Source organism: Podarcis cretensis, assembly GCF_951804945.1.
Source record: "Podarcis cretensis genome assembly, chromosome: 14".
NCBI classification, from domain to species: Eukaryota; Metazoa; Chordata; class Lepidosauria; order Squamata; family Lacertidae; genus Podarcis; species Podarcis cretensis.
This window is the reverse complement of record NC_137183.1, coordinates 916,358-934,069: the sequence shown is the minus strand read 5'-3', so window position 1 is coordinate 934,069 and position 17,712 is coordinate 916,358. Positions and strand designations below refer to the sequence as shown.

The following is a 17,712-nucleotide window of genomic DNA, read 5'->3' as shown; positions in this document are numbered from 1 at the left end:
TCATCACTGCCTTCTGCAGCAGTAAGTTCCCACAGGTTACCTATGCACTGTATGAAGAAGGACTTTCTTTTACCTGTCCTTAATTTTCTAACATTCAGATTCCTTGGTTGTCTGAGTGTTACGAGAGAGGAGAGGGGGGAAATTCTCTATTCACTTTCTCTATGCCATGCCTCATTTTATAAGCTTCTCTCGCAACACCTCTTACTGGCCTTTCTTCTAAACTAAGCAGTCCCAAATGCTGCCAGCTTTCCTCATGGTGGAGTCACTCCATCTCATGATCCTTTCACTTGCCCTCTTCTGCATGTCTCCAAACTCCACAATATCCATTTTTAGGTGGCGTGACCAGAACTGTACACAGCAAAGCTCTGAACACCTTGGAGTGTGGGGCAGAACTCACTGGAAAGGCACCCTAGGAAGGTGCAGAGAGGCCTCACCTCAGAAGGGATATTGTAGGGATGGAAAAGGTTCAGCAAAGGGCCGCCAAAAAGATCAAGGAGAATGGAGAAATCCCTTTGAGAAGAAAGATTACATCTGGGACATTTTAGTTCAGGAAAAATTCTGAGCAAGGTATACAATGGCAGGTGCATAAGGTTATGCATGGGGAAAGCAGATAAATAGTTTATTTATCCTAATGTTAGAACTTGGAGGCAGCCAATGAAGCTGAACGATGGAAGCACAGTGCCAAACCATGGAATTCCATGAAATGATGTTGGATTATTGTTTATCTCTTCAAAAATTCTATAAATAAAATTAATAATAAAAAGGAATTTGCTCTCACAAGAGGCCGTGATGGCCCCCAACTTGGGTGGTTTTAAAAGGCGATCAGACAGATTCATGGAAGAGAACAGCAATCAGCGGCTCCTGTCAGCAAAGCCTTCTGCTGCCTCCATGGTCAAAAGAAGCAGGCCTCTGCGTGCCGGTTCCTGGGACTCACCAGCCAGGAGAGTGATGTCGCACTCCAGTCCTGCTCCTGAGCTTCCAAGGGGCATCTGGTCGGCCACCATGAGAAGCAGGACACTGGATTAGACGGGGCTTTCGTCTGATCCAGCCAGGCTCTTCTAATTTGAATCTCAGCTTGTGATGGAAAGTGCCACCACTGCTTCCTCTGCAACACAGTCTCTGCAGGAATGAAGTGGCTGCCCGCCCACCCACCCTGCTCCCCTGGCCAGATCACCACCCCAAACACCGATGTGCCCAGGGCCTCCCTACCTTGGGTGCCAATGTATGCATTCCTCTGCTTGTAGCCATCCATGAAACTGGCGTTGATGTAATCTGTCAGCTGGAGAGACGCAACAGGAAAGGTCACCCTGACAGACAGGCCAAAGCAGTGACACCCAAGCAGAGGCACACCATAACACCCTTGGGGGGCGCATGAGTATGTGCAGGGGAGAAAAAAGGGGGGGCAACAGCCCATGGCTTTCCTCCTGCACAACTGCATGACAAAGGCTAAATTGGGCCCCAATTCTACGCAGGAAGGAGAAATGCTCCAGAGGGAGGGTTGGAGGGAAACCCACAGCGATTTAGGGGGTACCCAGGGAAAGGAGAGGGAGGATGAGTATTGTTGCACCATCTAAAATGCTTTTGCTAGTGGAGCTGCTTGGTTCGAGACAGTCTGTTGTCTATGAATACATGAACTGGATTAAAAAGCTGCCTTCTTTCAGGCAGAACCTAGTTGGCCCTGTAACCAAGGGCACTTTACTCAGACTGGCAGTGGCTGTTGAGGAAGAGAACATCTTTTGTCTCACCTGATGGTTCTTCTATCTGGAGATGCTGGGGATTGAACCTGGGACCTTTTGCATGCAAAGCAGCTGCTCTACCACTAAGCTCTGAGCCCTTGCCCTAAGCTGTTGTTGGTGTAGCACAATATCATCTCTCTGAATGACAGCCCTTCCCCATTAGCTACTTCCTGACTCTGCATACTGCTTCTGGAGGGTTGCCTGGAAATGTAGAACTCATGTAAATGAACATAAGAGCGGTGAGACCTGGCTGAATTCCCCACTCAGTCACAAAGCTCACAAGGCGATCTTGGGCTCATTGCTGTTCATTTGCTTCACCATCCTGACAGAGTTTAATGGCGGTGGAACCAAACACTAAGTAAGCTGTCCAGAATTCCTTGGACAACACAAACGTGGAAGAGAAATGTCTTTAAAAAACAGGGGTGCCATTTCCACAAATGTCATCTGCTCACATTGATTGCAAGCACAGAATATGTGGGAGGGTTTTTTGGCGGTGGGAAGCATGGCATAAGAACCCCAATTTCTGGCTTGCATTTACTTTGAATAATGATATGCATTTTTCAAACTTTCTGCATGAAGAAACTGATCTCTCTGCTCTGAGTCAGTGCAGACAATAGCACTCTCCCAAACTTGGTGCCCCCCAGATGATCTTTGGTTGCAGCTCCAATCAGCCCTAGCCAGCAGGACCACTTAGGAAGCATGATGGGAGTTGTAGCCCAGCATCCTGTCTTATTGGAATGTGTTCTATGTGGGGCTGCCTTTGAAGGTGGCTTGGAAACTGCAGTTGGTGCAAAGATTGGGGGCCAGGCTGCTCACTGGAGCACAAAATACCAAAATAATAATAATAATAATAATAATAATAATAATAATAATAATAATAATATAATAATAATAATAATAATAATAATAATAATAATAATAATAATAATAATAAATTTATTATTTATACCACACACATCTGGCTGGGTTTCTTCAGCCACTTTGGGCAGCTTCCAACAAAATATTAAACTTTTATTAGTAGTCCATCAAACATTAAAAGCTTCCCTAAACAGGGCTACCTTCAGATGTGTTCTAAAAATCTGGTAGTTGTTTATATCTTTGACATCTGATGGGAGGGTGTTCCACAGGGTGGGTGCCACTACTGAGAAGGCCCCCTGCAACTTGGTTTCTCCCAGTGAGGGAACCGCCAGAAGGCCCTCGGCGCTGGACCTCAGTGTCCGGGCAGAATGATGGGGGTGGAGATGCTCCTTCAGCCCAAGCCTGACTGCACTGGCTCCCAATTCAGAGTGCTGGTTTTGACCTGTGGAGCCTTCTGCTGCTCATGAACCCAATACCTCCAAGACTGATTCTCCCCCTATGAACTGGCCCAGACCTTGGGATCATTATGCAAGGCCCTTCTTCACCCGCCCCCTTGGCGGGAGGCTGGCACCCCAAGAATAGGCCTTTTCAGTGGTGGCTCCCTGCTTGTGGAATGCTCTCCCTGGGTCAGCTTTTTCTCCAGGTCTTTGGCTCTTTAATAATCTCTGGCCTCCTTTACTTTGTAGGCCGTTTGAATTCTATGTTTTAAAATCAGGATTGACCTTTGCTATTGTGCGTTTTATTCATTTAGATTTTGTAAGTTAGTTTGAGTTACCCTTGGGGGGAAAAGAGTGATCAATAAATATAGCCAATAAATACCAGAGGGAATCAGATTGTGGAAGGCTGAGCTAGACCGACAGTCCGATTCAATACAAGGCAGCTTTGCAGAGCCAAAACTCTCAGCCAGCTTACCTCTGGATAGCTGAATTGCTTGGACAGCTTCACCCTCGTTTGGTCAAAGCACGGCACATCCCCATATCTGTTCTTCTCCTGGTTGAAGGGAGACCTGTGGCAAGCAAGCGCAGGCACAGTGAGTGCAACACAAGGAGATGGGGAACCTGGCCTTGTGGGGCCTCTGGATTAAAGAAGACACACACACACAAACTCAGGGACATACAAGGAAGTTGAGTGTTGGAAGATTTAGGACGGATAAAAGGGAAGTCCTTCCTCAGGCAAGAGGCAGTGGAGGCCGACTGTCTAGGCAGCTTTAAAAGAGGATTTGACAAATCCTTGGAGGAGAGGCTATTGGGGGCCACAGTGGCTCTGCCCCGCCTCCGCAAGGCTTCTCAATGGCAGTTGCTGAAGACCACAGGAGGGGAGGGCTGCTCTTGGGCTCAAATCCTGCTTGTGGGTTTCCCCCAGAGAGGCTGGACACTGTGAGAACAGGAGGCTGGACGTGATGGGCTGTGGAGCTGAACCGACAGGCTCCTCTTATGTTCTTCAATATGGATCTCTTGGAGAACTTAATTCCTGTGCACATTGCCGCATGGGATAAATTTCCCCAGTGTACCTGAAAAATGACAGGATACACCCTGACACTGACCACAGTCAAGAGCTGGTTTGATTGTTCTCTGAGCCAACCACCTGGTGCTCTGCAGGCCACAAAAAAGGCTACAAGTGAAGACCTAAGAAATGTTGCGGAAATTGGATGAAACTGGACATTGGGTGGGGCGAGGAAAGGGGAGTTTCTCTTCCCAAGACTGCGGAATCCTATGGGTGCTCCCCTGGCAAGGGGCGCCAGGAGCAATCACCCTCCCCCTTCTGCCACACCTCTTGCCCCCAGTGCCACACTTGAACCCTTACAAGGAGCAGGCAAATGTTCCTGCCGGGCTCCTGCGCCGGATGCCTTCATACTCCTCATAGATGCCCCGCTTCTGCTTCTGGGTGACGTGCTCCAGCACCTCCTGCACCGTCATGGCCTTTGGTCCCGGTGTGTGCACTGAGCCGTTGTCCCGGGGGGATGCCAGGGGCACCAGAATCAGCTCATCAAGGGGGTCCGGGTGGCCGTTCTGCTGTGGGAGGAACCTGCAGTTCCAGCTGAGGGGATCTAGTTTGAGGGATCCGCCCAGGTACTCGGGGAGACACTCTTGGGGCAGGTGCTCCTTCAGCTCAGACATCTTCACCATCTGGACCTACAAGAGAGGGGGCAGGTGGAAAGGGAGGCACAGCAAAACATGAACCCTCTGCTGCACTCTGCGTGGGGCTGCCCTGGAAGGCGAGTTGGACACAACTAAACAACAACAAAATGCAGCAGTCAGGTGATGGCATTGCTTGCCAGTTTGTTTCCAGGCCCAATTCAAGGTGCTCAGGTGGGTGTTTAAAGCCATAAATTACTCAGCCCCCCTGCATACCTGAAAACTGCCTCCTCCCCCACAAAACCTCCTACAAGGTGCTGAAATTGACAGAGGGGGCCCTTCTAGTTGTTTCCTCATCCTCACAGGCACGGTGGGGAGGGGAGACTGGGAGAGAGCTTTCTCTGAGGTGGCCCCTAAGTTGTGGGAGACCCTTCCCACAGAGGTGCACCTGGCACCTTCATTACATTCCGCATTTTTCGCTCCATAAGACAAACTTTTTCCCTCCTAAAAAGTAAGGGGAAATGTGTGTGCGTCTTATGGAGCGAATGCAGGCAGGAGGCTCTGCTCAGCGCTCCCTTTAAAGAGCCGCGTGGAGTGTTTGTTTAAAAGCCCCCAAGATCCACACACACGCTCCACGTGGCTCTTTAAAGGGAGTGCGGCTCTTGGGGGCTTTTCCCTGAGGAGGGAGAAGGAACTGACAGGCTGTCCCTTCCCACACCTCCCGGAAAAGCCAGCAAGAGCCGCTGCCAGGCTCTGCTCAGCGCTCCCTTGTAAGGGCTCCCTTTCGTCCCTCATCCCGCTTTGCTGGGAAGCCAGCAGAAGAGGTGCTGCACAGCTATTGCTCTTGCTCTGCTGGCTTCTCAGCGAAGCGGGAGGAGGGATGGAAGGGTTTAAAGCAAGAAAAGCGAGAGCCGCTTACATGCTCTGCGCAGAATATTTTTTTTTCTTGCTTTCCCCCTCTAAAAACTAGGTGCGTCTTATGGAGCGAAAAATACGGTAGCTTCCGGCGAACATTGAAGATGCACCTCTTTATCTTGGCTTGTGACACTTGAGGTGCATATTTTTGGATCCCACCTTATTTCAGCTATTGCAAGTTGTTTTAAACTGTTTTTAATACTGTGTTTTGATTGTTGCAACTTGCCCTAGGAGCTTAGGGGAAAGGGCGGACAATAACTAATAACAACAGTAATAGTAACAACAGTAGCAGTAGGAAGAAGGAGGAAGAGGAGCAGCACGATGGAGATGGTGAACGGTGGAGGCCCACTCACCCTTTCCCGGAGTTTCTCTTTAAGCAGCAGGCTGATGATGGAGTATGGAACTCGGAACCACATAGGAGCGCCCACAATGAATACCTTCTTGAGACGGGCTGGGAAGGCTCCCTGAGAAGAGGCAGGGAAGAACAGTTTGGAGGAGGAAATTTATGTTTCTGAATCGCTGTCAGCATTATCCATGACAGGGAGCCACTTGACGCACACACAAGGTTTCTGGAGAAGCCTATTGATGGCTATGGCCCAACAGCTCTGCCCTGCCTGACCTATAGACAGAGAAAGCGATGCCTGTGAGGACCAGCTGCTGAGCATCGCAAGGGGACAGAATTGTGATCTTGCGCTCCAGCCCTGCTTGCGGACTTCCCCCAGAGAGGCATCTGGCTGGCCACTGGATGGGCCACAGGGACCTGATCCAGCAGGTGCTTCTTATGAGGCAGAGGCCAATGTTTATGTTTTTTTCCAGAGTCAGCCCAAGACATCTGGCTGCCTCAGGCAAAGGACCAAATCCAATCTGCCTGCCATGTGCAGAAGCTGAAACGTACCTCAGGTGTATCCTCTAGCACACCTGAGGGGAGCAGGCCGCTTTACCGAGGGGAGGGGGCCAACAAGCCACACCACCATACGACTCTGTCTTCCCAAGGAGATGGATTGCGGGGGGCTCAGCTGCCCCCCTCCAGCAGCTGCTGCCTGAAGTGTCGAAGGCTCACTCAGCCTTATTGCAGGACTATAACTCAGTCTAGTCTGACTTGAGAGTAAGCCCACTGAAATTAATGGGCACAACTTAGTCTCCTTAACTGCAATCGGTCTACCCTGAGAATAACTTAGTTGGAAACAGCCATATAACATTTCAGCCAACACCTCAAAGTGCTGGTCCAATAGGAAGGATTTCCACAGGTGTCTTGGAAAGTCGGGCAACTGGCTTGAGCGCCAGCAGCCAAACGAGAATCAATCTGGATTGTGAGCAAGACAGCAACACCCTCTTGCCAACCTTTTTGCTTTCTCCTCCTGTGGCCAACAGAGGGAGACCCAAGTATATGCAAAGATGGCAAAGTGAGGTTTCAGGGCTCCACAGAAGATGAAGAGAAACCTGGAAGGCAATTTTGCAGTCCCTTTGCAACTCCTCCCTCCCTGGCAAACCAACAAGAGAATTTTGTTGGGGGGAGGTTGTGGTTATTGTCACTGCTTTACATGCAGAGAAAAGTTCCCTCCCCAACAGCATTTCCAGGTGTGGCCGGGAGAGAGTCCAGTCTGAAACCCTGGAAAGCTGCTGTCGGTCAGTGTAGGCAATACTGAGCTAGATGGAACAATGGTTTGACTCAGTAAAAGGCCGTTGCTCTTTGCATTTTTGTTGTGAAACAATGAACTAAATAAAAAAGGAGTCCTAACAGGGGGTGGGGAGAGAACACATTTCCGCTGCATGGTCTTCCTATTCGGGCTTAAGGGACAGAGAGAGTTTCCATTACATAGGCTCCGATTTCAAACAAGCACTCCACTGCTCCAGGGTAATTAACTGACTCACTTTTAATTGGATGAACATATTTATGGAACCTCAAATGCTCTTTTTTATTTATATTAGTTTAATTTTGTTTTTTTTGTTTTTTAAAAAAGGTCAATTAAATAGAGGAAATGGTTGCTTCTGACTTTTCTGGGAAATGGCTTCAAATGCCTTGACTGAACCGCAGGGACTGCTGTCATCCTGTCCAAGGTGATGACCTCTTTGGTTCTGTATTTGTGTTCCATATCTGTGATCTGCCAATTCACCAGCATCTCATCAGCCAGTTGGTGGATTGTGTTCCATGTTAGCCCCACTCAGACTAGACCCATTTAAAAATGACAGGCATGATTGTTCAATAGGCCTAGTCTGGGTGCAGCCTTTATTGGATACATCCCCAGTGCTTTAGACCTTAGTGGATAAACTTGCTTAAATTAAGTACAGTGGTACCTTGGTTCTCGAACTTAATCCATTCCGAAGTCCATTCGACTCCCAAAATGGTTTGAAAACCAAGATGAGGCTTCCGATTGACTGCAGGAGCTTCCTGCACTCAATCGGAAGCCATGGAAGCCACATTGGACGCTCGGCTTCTGAAAAACGTTCACAAACTGGAGCACTCACTTCCGGGTTTGCGGTGTTCGGGAGCCGATTTGTTTAGGAGCCTAGCTGTTCGACTACCAAGGTACCATTGTATGTCCCTTTCTCCAGTTTATGAGGGACCATCCAAAAGGCATGACTGCATATCTTGGTATTCCAGTGCAGGTGAAAACATCCTCTGCACCACACTGATGTCACTGGGCAAGAGCGGAGAGCTCTCCCACTTCAAAAGTGAAATACCAACAGGATTTTTTTTTAAAAAAGTAGACACCTTCTAAGAGTAACATGCTTAAGAGTATAAGGGGGGGGGCGGGAATCAACAAGGAAACGTTGCACCATTTGGGACTTTTTAGTCCCAAGAGAAAAGGGAGGTAAGGGAGGCAACATGAGAGAAGTCTATAAAAAGATCAATGACAGGGAGAAAGAGCAGAGAGAAAAGTTTTTCTCCCTCTCCCATAACATTAAAACATGTGGACAGCCAATACATCTTAAGGTTGGAAGATTCAGGGGGCATTAAAAAAGAACTTGGGACAGCTTTAAAAAAGTATTAGACCCATTCATGGAGGAGCAGGCTCTCAATGGCTACTAGCTAGGAGGGTTCTGCTCCTTCTCCTGGCCAGAGGGAATAATGCTTCTGAATGCTGGTTGCTGGAGACCACAGGCGGGGAGGGGGCTCTTGGGCCTGGGTCCTGCTTGTGCGTTTCCTGCAGCCATCTGATGGCTGCTGTGGGAACAAGATGCTAGACGGGATGGGCCATGGGCCTCATCCAGAAGGCTCTCCTTATGTTCTTAATCATACAGAATCTTTGATACCTTACCTCTTGGCATAGCTGTCAACTGTCCCTTATTTGGCGGGAAACTCCCTTATCCCAGTGCCGTGTCCCACTGCTGTCCCTTATTTATGATGTCCCTTAAATTTCCCGGGTTTCAAAGGAAGCAGCTCCTCTCCCTCTCTCCCTCCCTGCCGGCCAGGGAGGAGGGAGGCTCCAACTGTGTTGCTTGGCTGCTCCAGCCTCCTCTCACCAACCTCGGCCCCCGGGAGCCCCTCCCCACTGGGACTGGCGAGAGCCTCGGGCTCTTCCACCGCCATCTTCCTCGCGGCTGCCAAACTGAGCGTCTCTGCCTGGGGCCTCCCCTCTGCCTGTTGCCGCCACCGCTCCTGCTAGGCCATACTGCGGCTGCGCCACTGAAGGACCCGGATGAGATGGGCAGCCTGGTGCGCCCTATGAATTGCTGAGGAGCCTTGAAAGGAGAGCGAGGGCAACCATAGAGAAAGCAGTTCAGAGAGAGGAGGAGGAGGCAGAGGCGGAGGCGCGGGCAGGTGTTCCAAGGGCTAACCATAGAGGGGGAAAGCGGAGGAAGGACCGCAAGCGCTTCTCCCATAGATTTGTAGTGGTAGACTAGCATAGATGGTCTGGTCTGCGGGTTTACTTCGGGCGCTATTTCCCCCCCCCCCCCTTCCTCCTGCCCCACCTGATGGAACTGAGAGCTGCAGATGGAGCACGAGAGAAAAGATACAGAACTGCAGCAGCATCTTCGTAGCTTGGACTTTGTTTTGTGCAAAAAGTGGTTGCTGGTTGTAGTTATTTAATTGCAGTGTTTCATCAGCTGGTGTCTTAAGCAGCAACCTCTGGAAACGAAGGGCTAAAAACCGGCGCTGCTCTCCAAAATTATCTTGCCCCTTTTAACTTTGTATTTCAGCTGCTTGACTAAAATCCCTTATTTTGGCTGCTGATCCCTTATTTTTGAGGCTGCTGGTCCCTTATTTTCAAATCTGTAAGTTGACAGCTATGCCTATTGGCTGCTACTATTATGGCTCTTCCTGCCACCATTATCCACATTTATAGTCCACCTTTACTCTAAAGAACTGATGGTGGCACACCAGGTTCCCTGCCCCTCCCAACAACCCTGTGAGGTAGGCTGTGAGGCTGCGACTGCCCCAAGGTCACCCAGGGAGCTCTCTGATCGAGCAGGTATTTGAACCCTGGTCTCCCAGGTCTTTATCCAATGGTCTAACCACTAGACATGCTGGCTACTGACAGAAGGAACACCCGACTCCCAGGCCCATCACCCTTTAAGAGCAGCATCACAGCCTTCCTCCAGCTGCTTCCCCCTCCCAAGGTAGGCAAGGGGGAGGCCAGAGACAAGGTCAGTCCGGCCCATCTGGGTGGCCTCCAGTTGCTGTTGGACCACAGCTCCCATCAGCAACATCCAGCATGACCACTGCAAAGGCTGATGGGACTTATAGTGCAACAACGTCTGGAGGGACATCACAGGCTGAGGAAGACACAATCCTCGTGGCTACTTTGCCATCTTTCCGAGCCAAGAGCCACCTTGACGGCTACCCCATTTATTTACTCCGTAAAATGCCCCATTCCTGATGCCTCCCCTCATGCCATAATGTTAGCCAAACCAAGGGGAACCTCTGCAATGAGAGGGAGGACAGAACTCCAAGCGACTCCAGGATCCATCCAGGTCTCTGTAGCCGACAGGCCTTGGCCTCCTTCCCACAGCCCTTGACAAGCAATTGCTTAAGGCTTCTGGGCAGGGAGCCAGCGAGAATGAGAGAGGGGAAAGGGGGGGTGACAGAAAGAGAAGGGGGGCAGGACAGAGAGAGAGAGAAAAGGGGGTCCTGCCTACTGGGGTGGGTGACCCAGTCCACCACTGGTTTCATCCCTGCCCATAGCCAGCACACAGCCGCTGGTAAGGATCAACCCCACAGGAGTGCAGCCCTTGGCAGAAACAGAGGTTGCGCCCCCCCCCCGACACCAATGGCCCTTCCTTTTACCTTCAGAAGGTTCAGGATTTTCTTGCTGAGATCCAGCTCAAAGTTGGTATAGTGGGAGCCTGCCATGTCATATATAAATACCAGGCCATTTCGCTGAGTTTCAAAGCTGGCAGGGGGTAGAAAAGAGAAAGTGTGCACAAATTAGGACTTTGGTAACAGCCCAACAACATATCCATTGTATAGGAATGAGGACAGAAATGGAAAAATCAGCAGAACCTGAGATGTTTAGGATGCTGCTTATAGGTTTCTAAAATGACACCTGGTGAATAAGGAGATGTTCTCCCACTCTCATTCCATGAGAGCTCAGGGTCCTCCCATGTTTGGCAGAGAGAAAAGGAAGTATTTCTGCAAACAGCCCAGGATTAATTGATAGGAATCTTCATTGCCAGAGGTTAAGGTGAGGGCAACCAACTCAGAAGGCTTTAAAAAGAGGTAAGATCAATCCATGAAGGAGGAGAGGTCTGTCATTGGCCATTAAGTCATGATCACCACATTGAACCTCCAGGATCAGAGGCAGCAGATGACTGAATACCCTTTGGAGGAAAGTAACAGGGAGAAATCGCTGATGAATCATGTCCTGCTTGTGGCCTTCGCAAGAAGCATCTTGTTGGCCACCATGAGAGACAGGACAAGATGGGCTTGTGGTCCTTGTGATCCTTGAGATCATAAACCAGTCAATGTTAAGTATTTTAATTTAACAGGATAAAGTATGTGCTTAACTATTTGACTGAAGTTATCCAGAATTAACATGCACTCTTCTTCATGACAGTAGTTTATAAAATTATGCATTGCAAGGAGAAAGGGATGGAGGAAAGTTTCTCTCTCTCTCTCTTATAACACTGAAATTTGTGGGCTTCCAGCTGAATGTTGGGAGATTCGGGGCAGATAGAAGAAAGTACTTCTTCACACAGCACAGAGCTGAATTATGGAACTTCCTCCTGCAGGGGGCAGTGATGGCCACCAAGGATTAGACAGCTTCATGGAGGAGAGGACTCTCTGTGGTTACGAGCCCTGAGGGCTCTGCTCTGCCTCCACAACTGAAGGCAGTAAGCTCTTCTGAAGACCTGTTGCTGGAAGCCGAAGGAAGGGAGAGGACTCTTGCACTCAGGTCCTCTTTACAGGTTTCCCAGGGGCATCTGTTTGGCCCCTGTGAGAACAGGACACTGGACTAGATGGGCCACTGGCAAGATCCACAAGGCTTTGCTTGTATTCTTATATGGATCTCATTCTGGGTCAGATGAGAAGGCAATGCTGCAAAAAAGCTGCACACAGGATGCCAAAAAGGGGAAAACACACACATTATTGAAGTGTGGTCATCTGAAAGAAGCAAACCTCACAGGGATGGAAAGTCTTCTACTCACCTCTCCACAGCTCTGTCCAGCAAGTAGAAGAGCGCTTGGAGGACCACATGTTGGATGCTTTTGTTGGGATGGTGCAACTTGGCAGTGAAGAGAGCAATCGATGCTCCAGTGGGATCTCGTACGCTCTGCAAAAATGCCAGAGATAAAAGATCAGCAGTGAAGCAGACGAGGGGCAGATCAGTCTCTGCAGAGGCATAAAAAGTCAAAATCCGTTCAAAGCCACTTTGGAATTCTGGCTGTTGCATGACCAAATCCTAGAATCCTAGAACTATAGAGTGGGAAGGAACCATGAGGGTCATCTAGTCCACCCCCTGCAATGCCCAACATGGGGCTGGAACCCGTGGCTGAGATTAAAAAGTCTCATGCTCTACCAACTGAGCTATCCCAGCAGAAGCCCGTGGCACCTGGTGTTCCCAGGGGGGTCCCATCCAGGTACTAAACAGGCCTGACCTTGCTTAGCTTTCGGATCAGATGAGATTGCGCATGTTTTCTACCTAATGGCATGGAATGTTGAGGCAAAGCAGGGGTTGCCAGCCTATCTCACAGGGTTGCTGCAAAAAATGTCGACAGGCAGAAGTGATCTACAGGGCCTGAACCTCCTTGGAGGAAAACAAAGGAGATAAACCTAATAAAACAAACAAGCAGCTCTGAGGGCCAAAGTAATTATGATGCGATGCGGGGAAAGCAGAGTGAAACTCCAGACAGATAAAAGGAAGTCCTTCTTCACACAATGCAGAGTTCAAGGATGGAACTCCCTCCCTCCAGAAGCAGGGATAGCCATCAGCTAAGATTGGACCAATTCATGGAGGAGGAGGAGGCGACTATCAAGGGTTACCAGCCGGGATGGCTCTGCTCTGCCTCCACAGTTGGAGACAGCAGCACTTCTGAAGAGCAGTTGTTGGAAACTACAAGAAGGGAGAGGGCTCCTGTGCTTGGATCCTGCTTGCGGGCTTCTCATAACTGGCACCCAGTTGGCCACTGTGGGAACAGGATGCTGGACTAGATGGGCCACTGGGTGACTCAGCAGGCTCCCAGTGTTTCTCAAACTTGGATCCTCAGCTAGCTAGGAATGATGGGAGTTGTAGTTCAACAACAGCTAAGGACCCAAGTTTAATAAGAAGCACTGTTATAAACAATCTGCCCTCCCACATTTGTGGATGCTGTGATTACTAAAACACAACATGGGTTCCTCAGAAGCAAGTCATGCTAAATAAATCTCATTTCTTTTTTTGATTGAGTTACAAGCTTGGTGGATCAGGGGAATTTGGTGGACATAGTGTAACTTGACTTCAGTAACGTTTTTGACAAAGTCCCCATGATATTCTTGCAAGGGAGCTGGTAAAATGTGGGTTGAACAAGATAACAGTTAGGTAGATTTGTGACTTGTTGACTGACCAAACCCAAAGAGTAAAAGAGTACTCATTAATGGTTCTTCATCATCCTGGAAAAAAGTGACAAGTGGGGTACCACAGTGTTGTGTCCCAAGCTCATTGTTGTTCAATGTGTTTATAAATGACTTGGACGAAGGAATTGAAGGGATGCTCATCAAATTTGCAGAAGACACCAATCTGGGAAGCGTAGCTGATGCCACAAAAAACAGAATCAGGAATCAAGATGACCTTAACAGATTGGAGAACTGAGCACAAGCGAACAAAATGAATTTCAGCAGGGAGAAATGTAAGGTTCTGCACTTAGGCAGGAAGAACCAGATGCACAAGTATAAGATGGGGGGACACCTGGTTTACTAGCAGTACATGTGAAATGCATCTAGGGGTCTTGGTGGACCACAAGCTTAATATAAGTCAACAGTGTGATGCAGCAGCAAACAAGTTAATGCTATTCTGAATCAACAGAAGGAAGTCTAGTGTTCAGATCAAGGGAAGTCAAATTCTTGCTCTATTCTGCCTTACTCAGACCACACTTGGAATACATACTATGTCCATTTCTGGGCACCACAATTTAAGAAGGGTGTTGACAAGCTGGAAGGTGTGCAAAGGAGGGCAACCAAGATGATGAAGGGTCTGGAAACGAAGCCTTATGAGGAGCAGTTAGAATAGAATCATAGAATCATAGAGTTGGAAGAGACCACAAGGGCCATGGAGCCCAACCCCCTGCCAAGCAGGAAACACCATCAGAGCACTCCTGACATATGGCTGTCAAGCCTCTGCTTAAAGACCTCCAAAGAAGGAGACTCCACCACACTCCTTGGCAGCAAATTCCACTGTCGAACAGCTCTTACTGTCAGGAAGTTCTTCCTAATGTTTAGGTGGAATCTTCTTTCTTGTAGTTTGGAGCCATTGCTCCGTGTCTGCTTCTCTGGAGCAGCAGAAAACAACCTTTCTCCCTCCTCTATGTGACATCCTTTTATATATTTGAACATGGCTATCATATCACCCCTTAACCTCCTCTTCCCCAGGCTAAACATGCCCAGCTCCCTTAGCCGTTCCTCATAAGGCATCGTTTCCAGGCCTTTGACCATTTTGGTTGCCCTCCTCTGGACACGTTCCAGTTTGTCAGTGTCCTTCTTGAACTGTGGTGCCCAGAACTGGACACAGTACTCCAGGTGAGGTCTGACCAGAGCAGAATACAGTGGCACTACTACTTCCCTTGATCTAGATGCTATACTCCTATTGATGCAGCCCAGAATTGCATTGGCTTTTTTAGCTACCGCGTCACACTGTTGGCTCATGTCAAGTTTGTGGTCAACCAAGACTCCTAGATCCTTTTCACATGTACTGCTCTCAAGCCAGGTGTCACCCATCTTGTATTTGTGCCTCTCATATATTTTTTTGCCCAAGTGCAATACTTTACATTTCTCCCTGTTAAAATTCATCGTGTTTGTTTTGGCCCAGTTCTCTAATCTGTCAAGGTCGTTTTGAAGTGTAATCCTGTCCTCTGGGGTGTTAGCCACCCCTCCCAGTTTGGTGTCATCTGCAAATTTGATCAGGATGGCCTTGAGTCCATCATCCAAGTCGTTGATAAAGATGTTGAATAAGACCGGGCCCAAGACAGAACCCTGTGGCACCCCACTAGTCACTCTTCTCCAGGATGAAGAGGAACCATTGATGAGCACCCTTTGGGTTCGGTCAGTCAGCCAGTTACAAATCCACTGAGTGGTAGCATAGTCAAGTCCGCATTTTACCAGCTTCTTTACAAGAATATCATGGGGCAATTTGTCAAATGCCTTGCTGAAATCAAGGTAGGCTACATCCACTGCGTTCCCTTCATCTACCAGGCTTGTAATTCTGTCAAAAAGCGAGATCAGGTTAGTCTGACATGACTTATTTTTCAGAAATCCATGCTGACTATTGGTGATCACAGTATTCCTTTCTAGGTGCTCACAGACTGTTTGCTTAATGATCTGCTCCAGAATCTTCCCTGGTATTGATGTCAGACTGACTGGGCGGTAATTATTTGGGTCCTCTCTTTTCCCCTTTTTGAAAATAGGGACAACATTTGCCCTCCTCCAGTCTGCCGGGACTTCGCCTGTTCTCCAGGAATTCTCAAAGATGACTGCCAGTGGTTCTGAGATCACATCTGCCAGTTCTTTTAATACTCTTGGATGCAGTTCATCTGGCCCTGGAGACTTGAATACATTTAAACAAGCCAAGTATTCTTGTACTATCTCCTTAGCTATTCTGGGCTGTGTTTCCTCTGCTGAATCATTTGCTCCAAATTCTTCAGGTCGGGCATTGTTTTCTTTATCGGAGAAGACTGAGGCAAAGAAGGCATCGAGGAGTTCAGCCCTTTCTGTGTCCCCTGTTTTCATTTCACCATCTCCTCTGAGTGACCCCACTGTTTCTTTCTTCTTCCTTTTGCTACGAACATACCCATAAAAGCCTTTTTTGTTGCTTTTAACCTCTCTAGCAAGCCTGAGTTCATTCTGTGCTTTAGCTTTTCTGACTTTGTGTCTACACGTGCTGGCTATTTGTTTGAATTCCTCTTTGGTGGTTTCCCCCCTTTTCCATTTTTTGTACACATTCTTTTTTAATCTTAACTCAGTTAAAAGTTCTTTAGATAGCCACCCTGGCTTCTTTAGGCACCTTCCATGTTTCCGTCTCATTGGTATTGCCTGAAGTTGTGCTTTTACTATCTCCCTCTTAACAAACTCCCAGCCATCATGAACTCCCTTTCCTTTTAGTATTACTGTCCATGGGATCTCACCCAGCACTTCCCTAAGTTTTATGAAGTCGGCTTTCTTAAAGTCAAGAAATTGAGTCCTAGTATGCTTGGCTGCTCCTTTCCACTGTATAGTAAACTTCAGAAGAGCATGATCACTCGCGCCTAATGATCCTTCCACTTCTACCCCACTAACCAGGTCATCAACATTGGTTAGGATCAGATCTAAAATGGCTGTTCCTCTTGTTGCTTCTCCCACTTTCTGGACAATGAAGTTGTCTGCAAGGCCAGTGAGGAATCTGTTTGACCTTATGCTCTTGGCTGAGTTTGACATCCAGCAAATATCTGGGTAATTGAAGTCCCCCATTACTACTATCTCCCTTCCTTTTGCATGCTTGGCCATCTGTTCCAGGAAGGCATCATCTATGTCCTCCGTTTGGCTTGGGGATCTATAGTAAACTCCCACAATTAGGTCCCTGTTATTCTTCTCTCCCTTAATTTTGACCCAAATGCTCTCACTTTGGCTTTGAGGTTCTAAATCTTGGATCTCTTCACAGGTATACACATCCCTGACATATAATGCCACTCCTCCTCCTTTCTTGTCTGGTCTGTTTCTCTGAAATAGATTGTATCCCTCCATTATTACATTCCAGTCGTGGGACTTATCCCACCAGGTTTCAGTGATGCCTATTATGTCATATTTAGTTTGCTGTACCAAGAGCTCAAGCTCATCTTGTTTATTACCCATGCTTTGTGCATTAGTGTACAGACATTGAAGTCCATTAATCATTCCCCCGTGTCTCTTATTTAAGGATTTTTTCCTCCCACCACTAGGTCTGTGTGCTGTTTGCTCCATTTGGTCTATGACATTTGGATGATCATCTTCATCAATTGATAGACTCCTACCTTCAGGAGCACTGTCTCCCTCCCCCACATTAGTCAGTTTAAAGCCCTCCTGATGAGGTTTCTGAGATTTTTGGCAAAAACATTCCTCCCAACCGTTGTGAGGTGCAGCCCATCGCTTGGCAGAAGTCCATCTTCAAGAAACTGCAGTCCGTGATCTAAGAATCCAAACCGTTCCTGTTTACACCATTTGCGAAGCCAGCTGTTCACTTCCACTATTTTTCCCTCTCTCCCTGGGCCACGTCGTTCAACTGGGAGGACAGATGAGATGACAGATGAGTTGAAGGAGCTGGGTATGTTTAGCCTGGAAAAGAGGAGACTAAGAGGAGATATGATAACCATCTTCAAATATCTTAAGGGCTGTCATGCGGAAGATGGAACAAGCTTGTTTTCTTCTGCTCTGGAGGTTAGGACTCGAACCCATGGCTTCAAGTTACAACAAAGGAGATTCTGACTCAACATCAGGAAGAACTTTCTGATGGTAAGAGCTGTTCAACAGTAGGATGGACACTCTT

At 48.2% G+C, this 17,712-nt stretch overlaps 1 protein-coding gene across 2 annotated transcripts in view; it reads right to left on the bottom strand.

The window, feature by feature from the left end:
- Positions 1-17,712, bottom strand: part of PTPN9 (protein tyrosine phosphatase non-receptor type 9) — a 78,830-nt gene that overhangs the window by 40,712 nt on the left and 20,406 nt on the right. For both annotated transcript variants that reach the window (XM_079953302.1, XM_079953303.1), the window contains exons 4-9: positions 12,176-12,300; positions 10,815-10,920; positions 5,938-6,048; positions 4,398-4,726; positions 3,507-3,600; positions 1,210-1,279 (exon numbers count right to left, since the gene is read on the bottom strand). In XM_079953302.1, the coding sequence (XP_079809428.1) occupies positions 1,210-1,279; positions 3,507-3,600; positions 4,398-4,726; positions 5,938-6,048; positions 10,815-10,920; positions 12,176-12,300 (835 nt within the window). The remainder of the gene's footprint in view (positions 1-1,209; positions 1,280-3,506; positions 3,601-4,397; positions 4,727-5,937; positions 6,049-10,814; positions 10,921-12,175; positions 12,301-17,712) is intronic.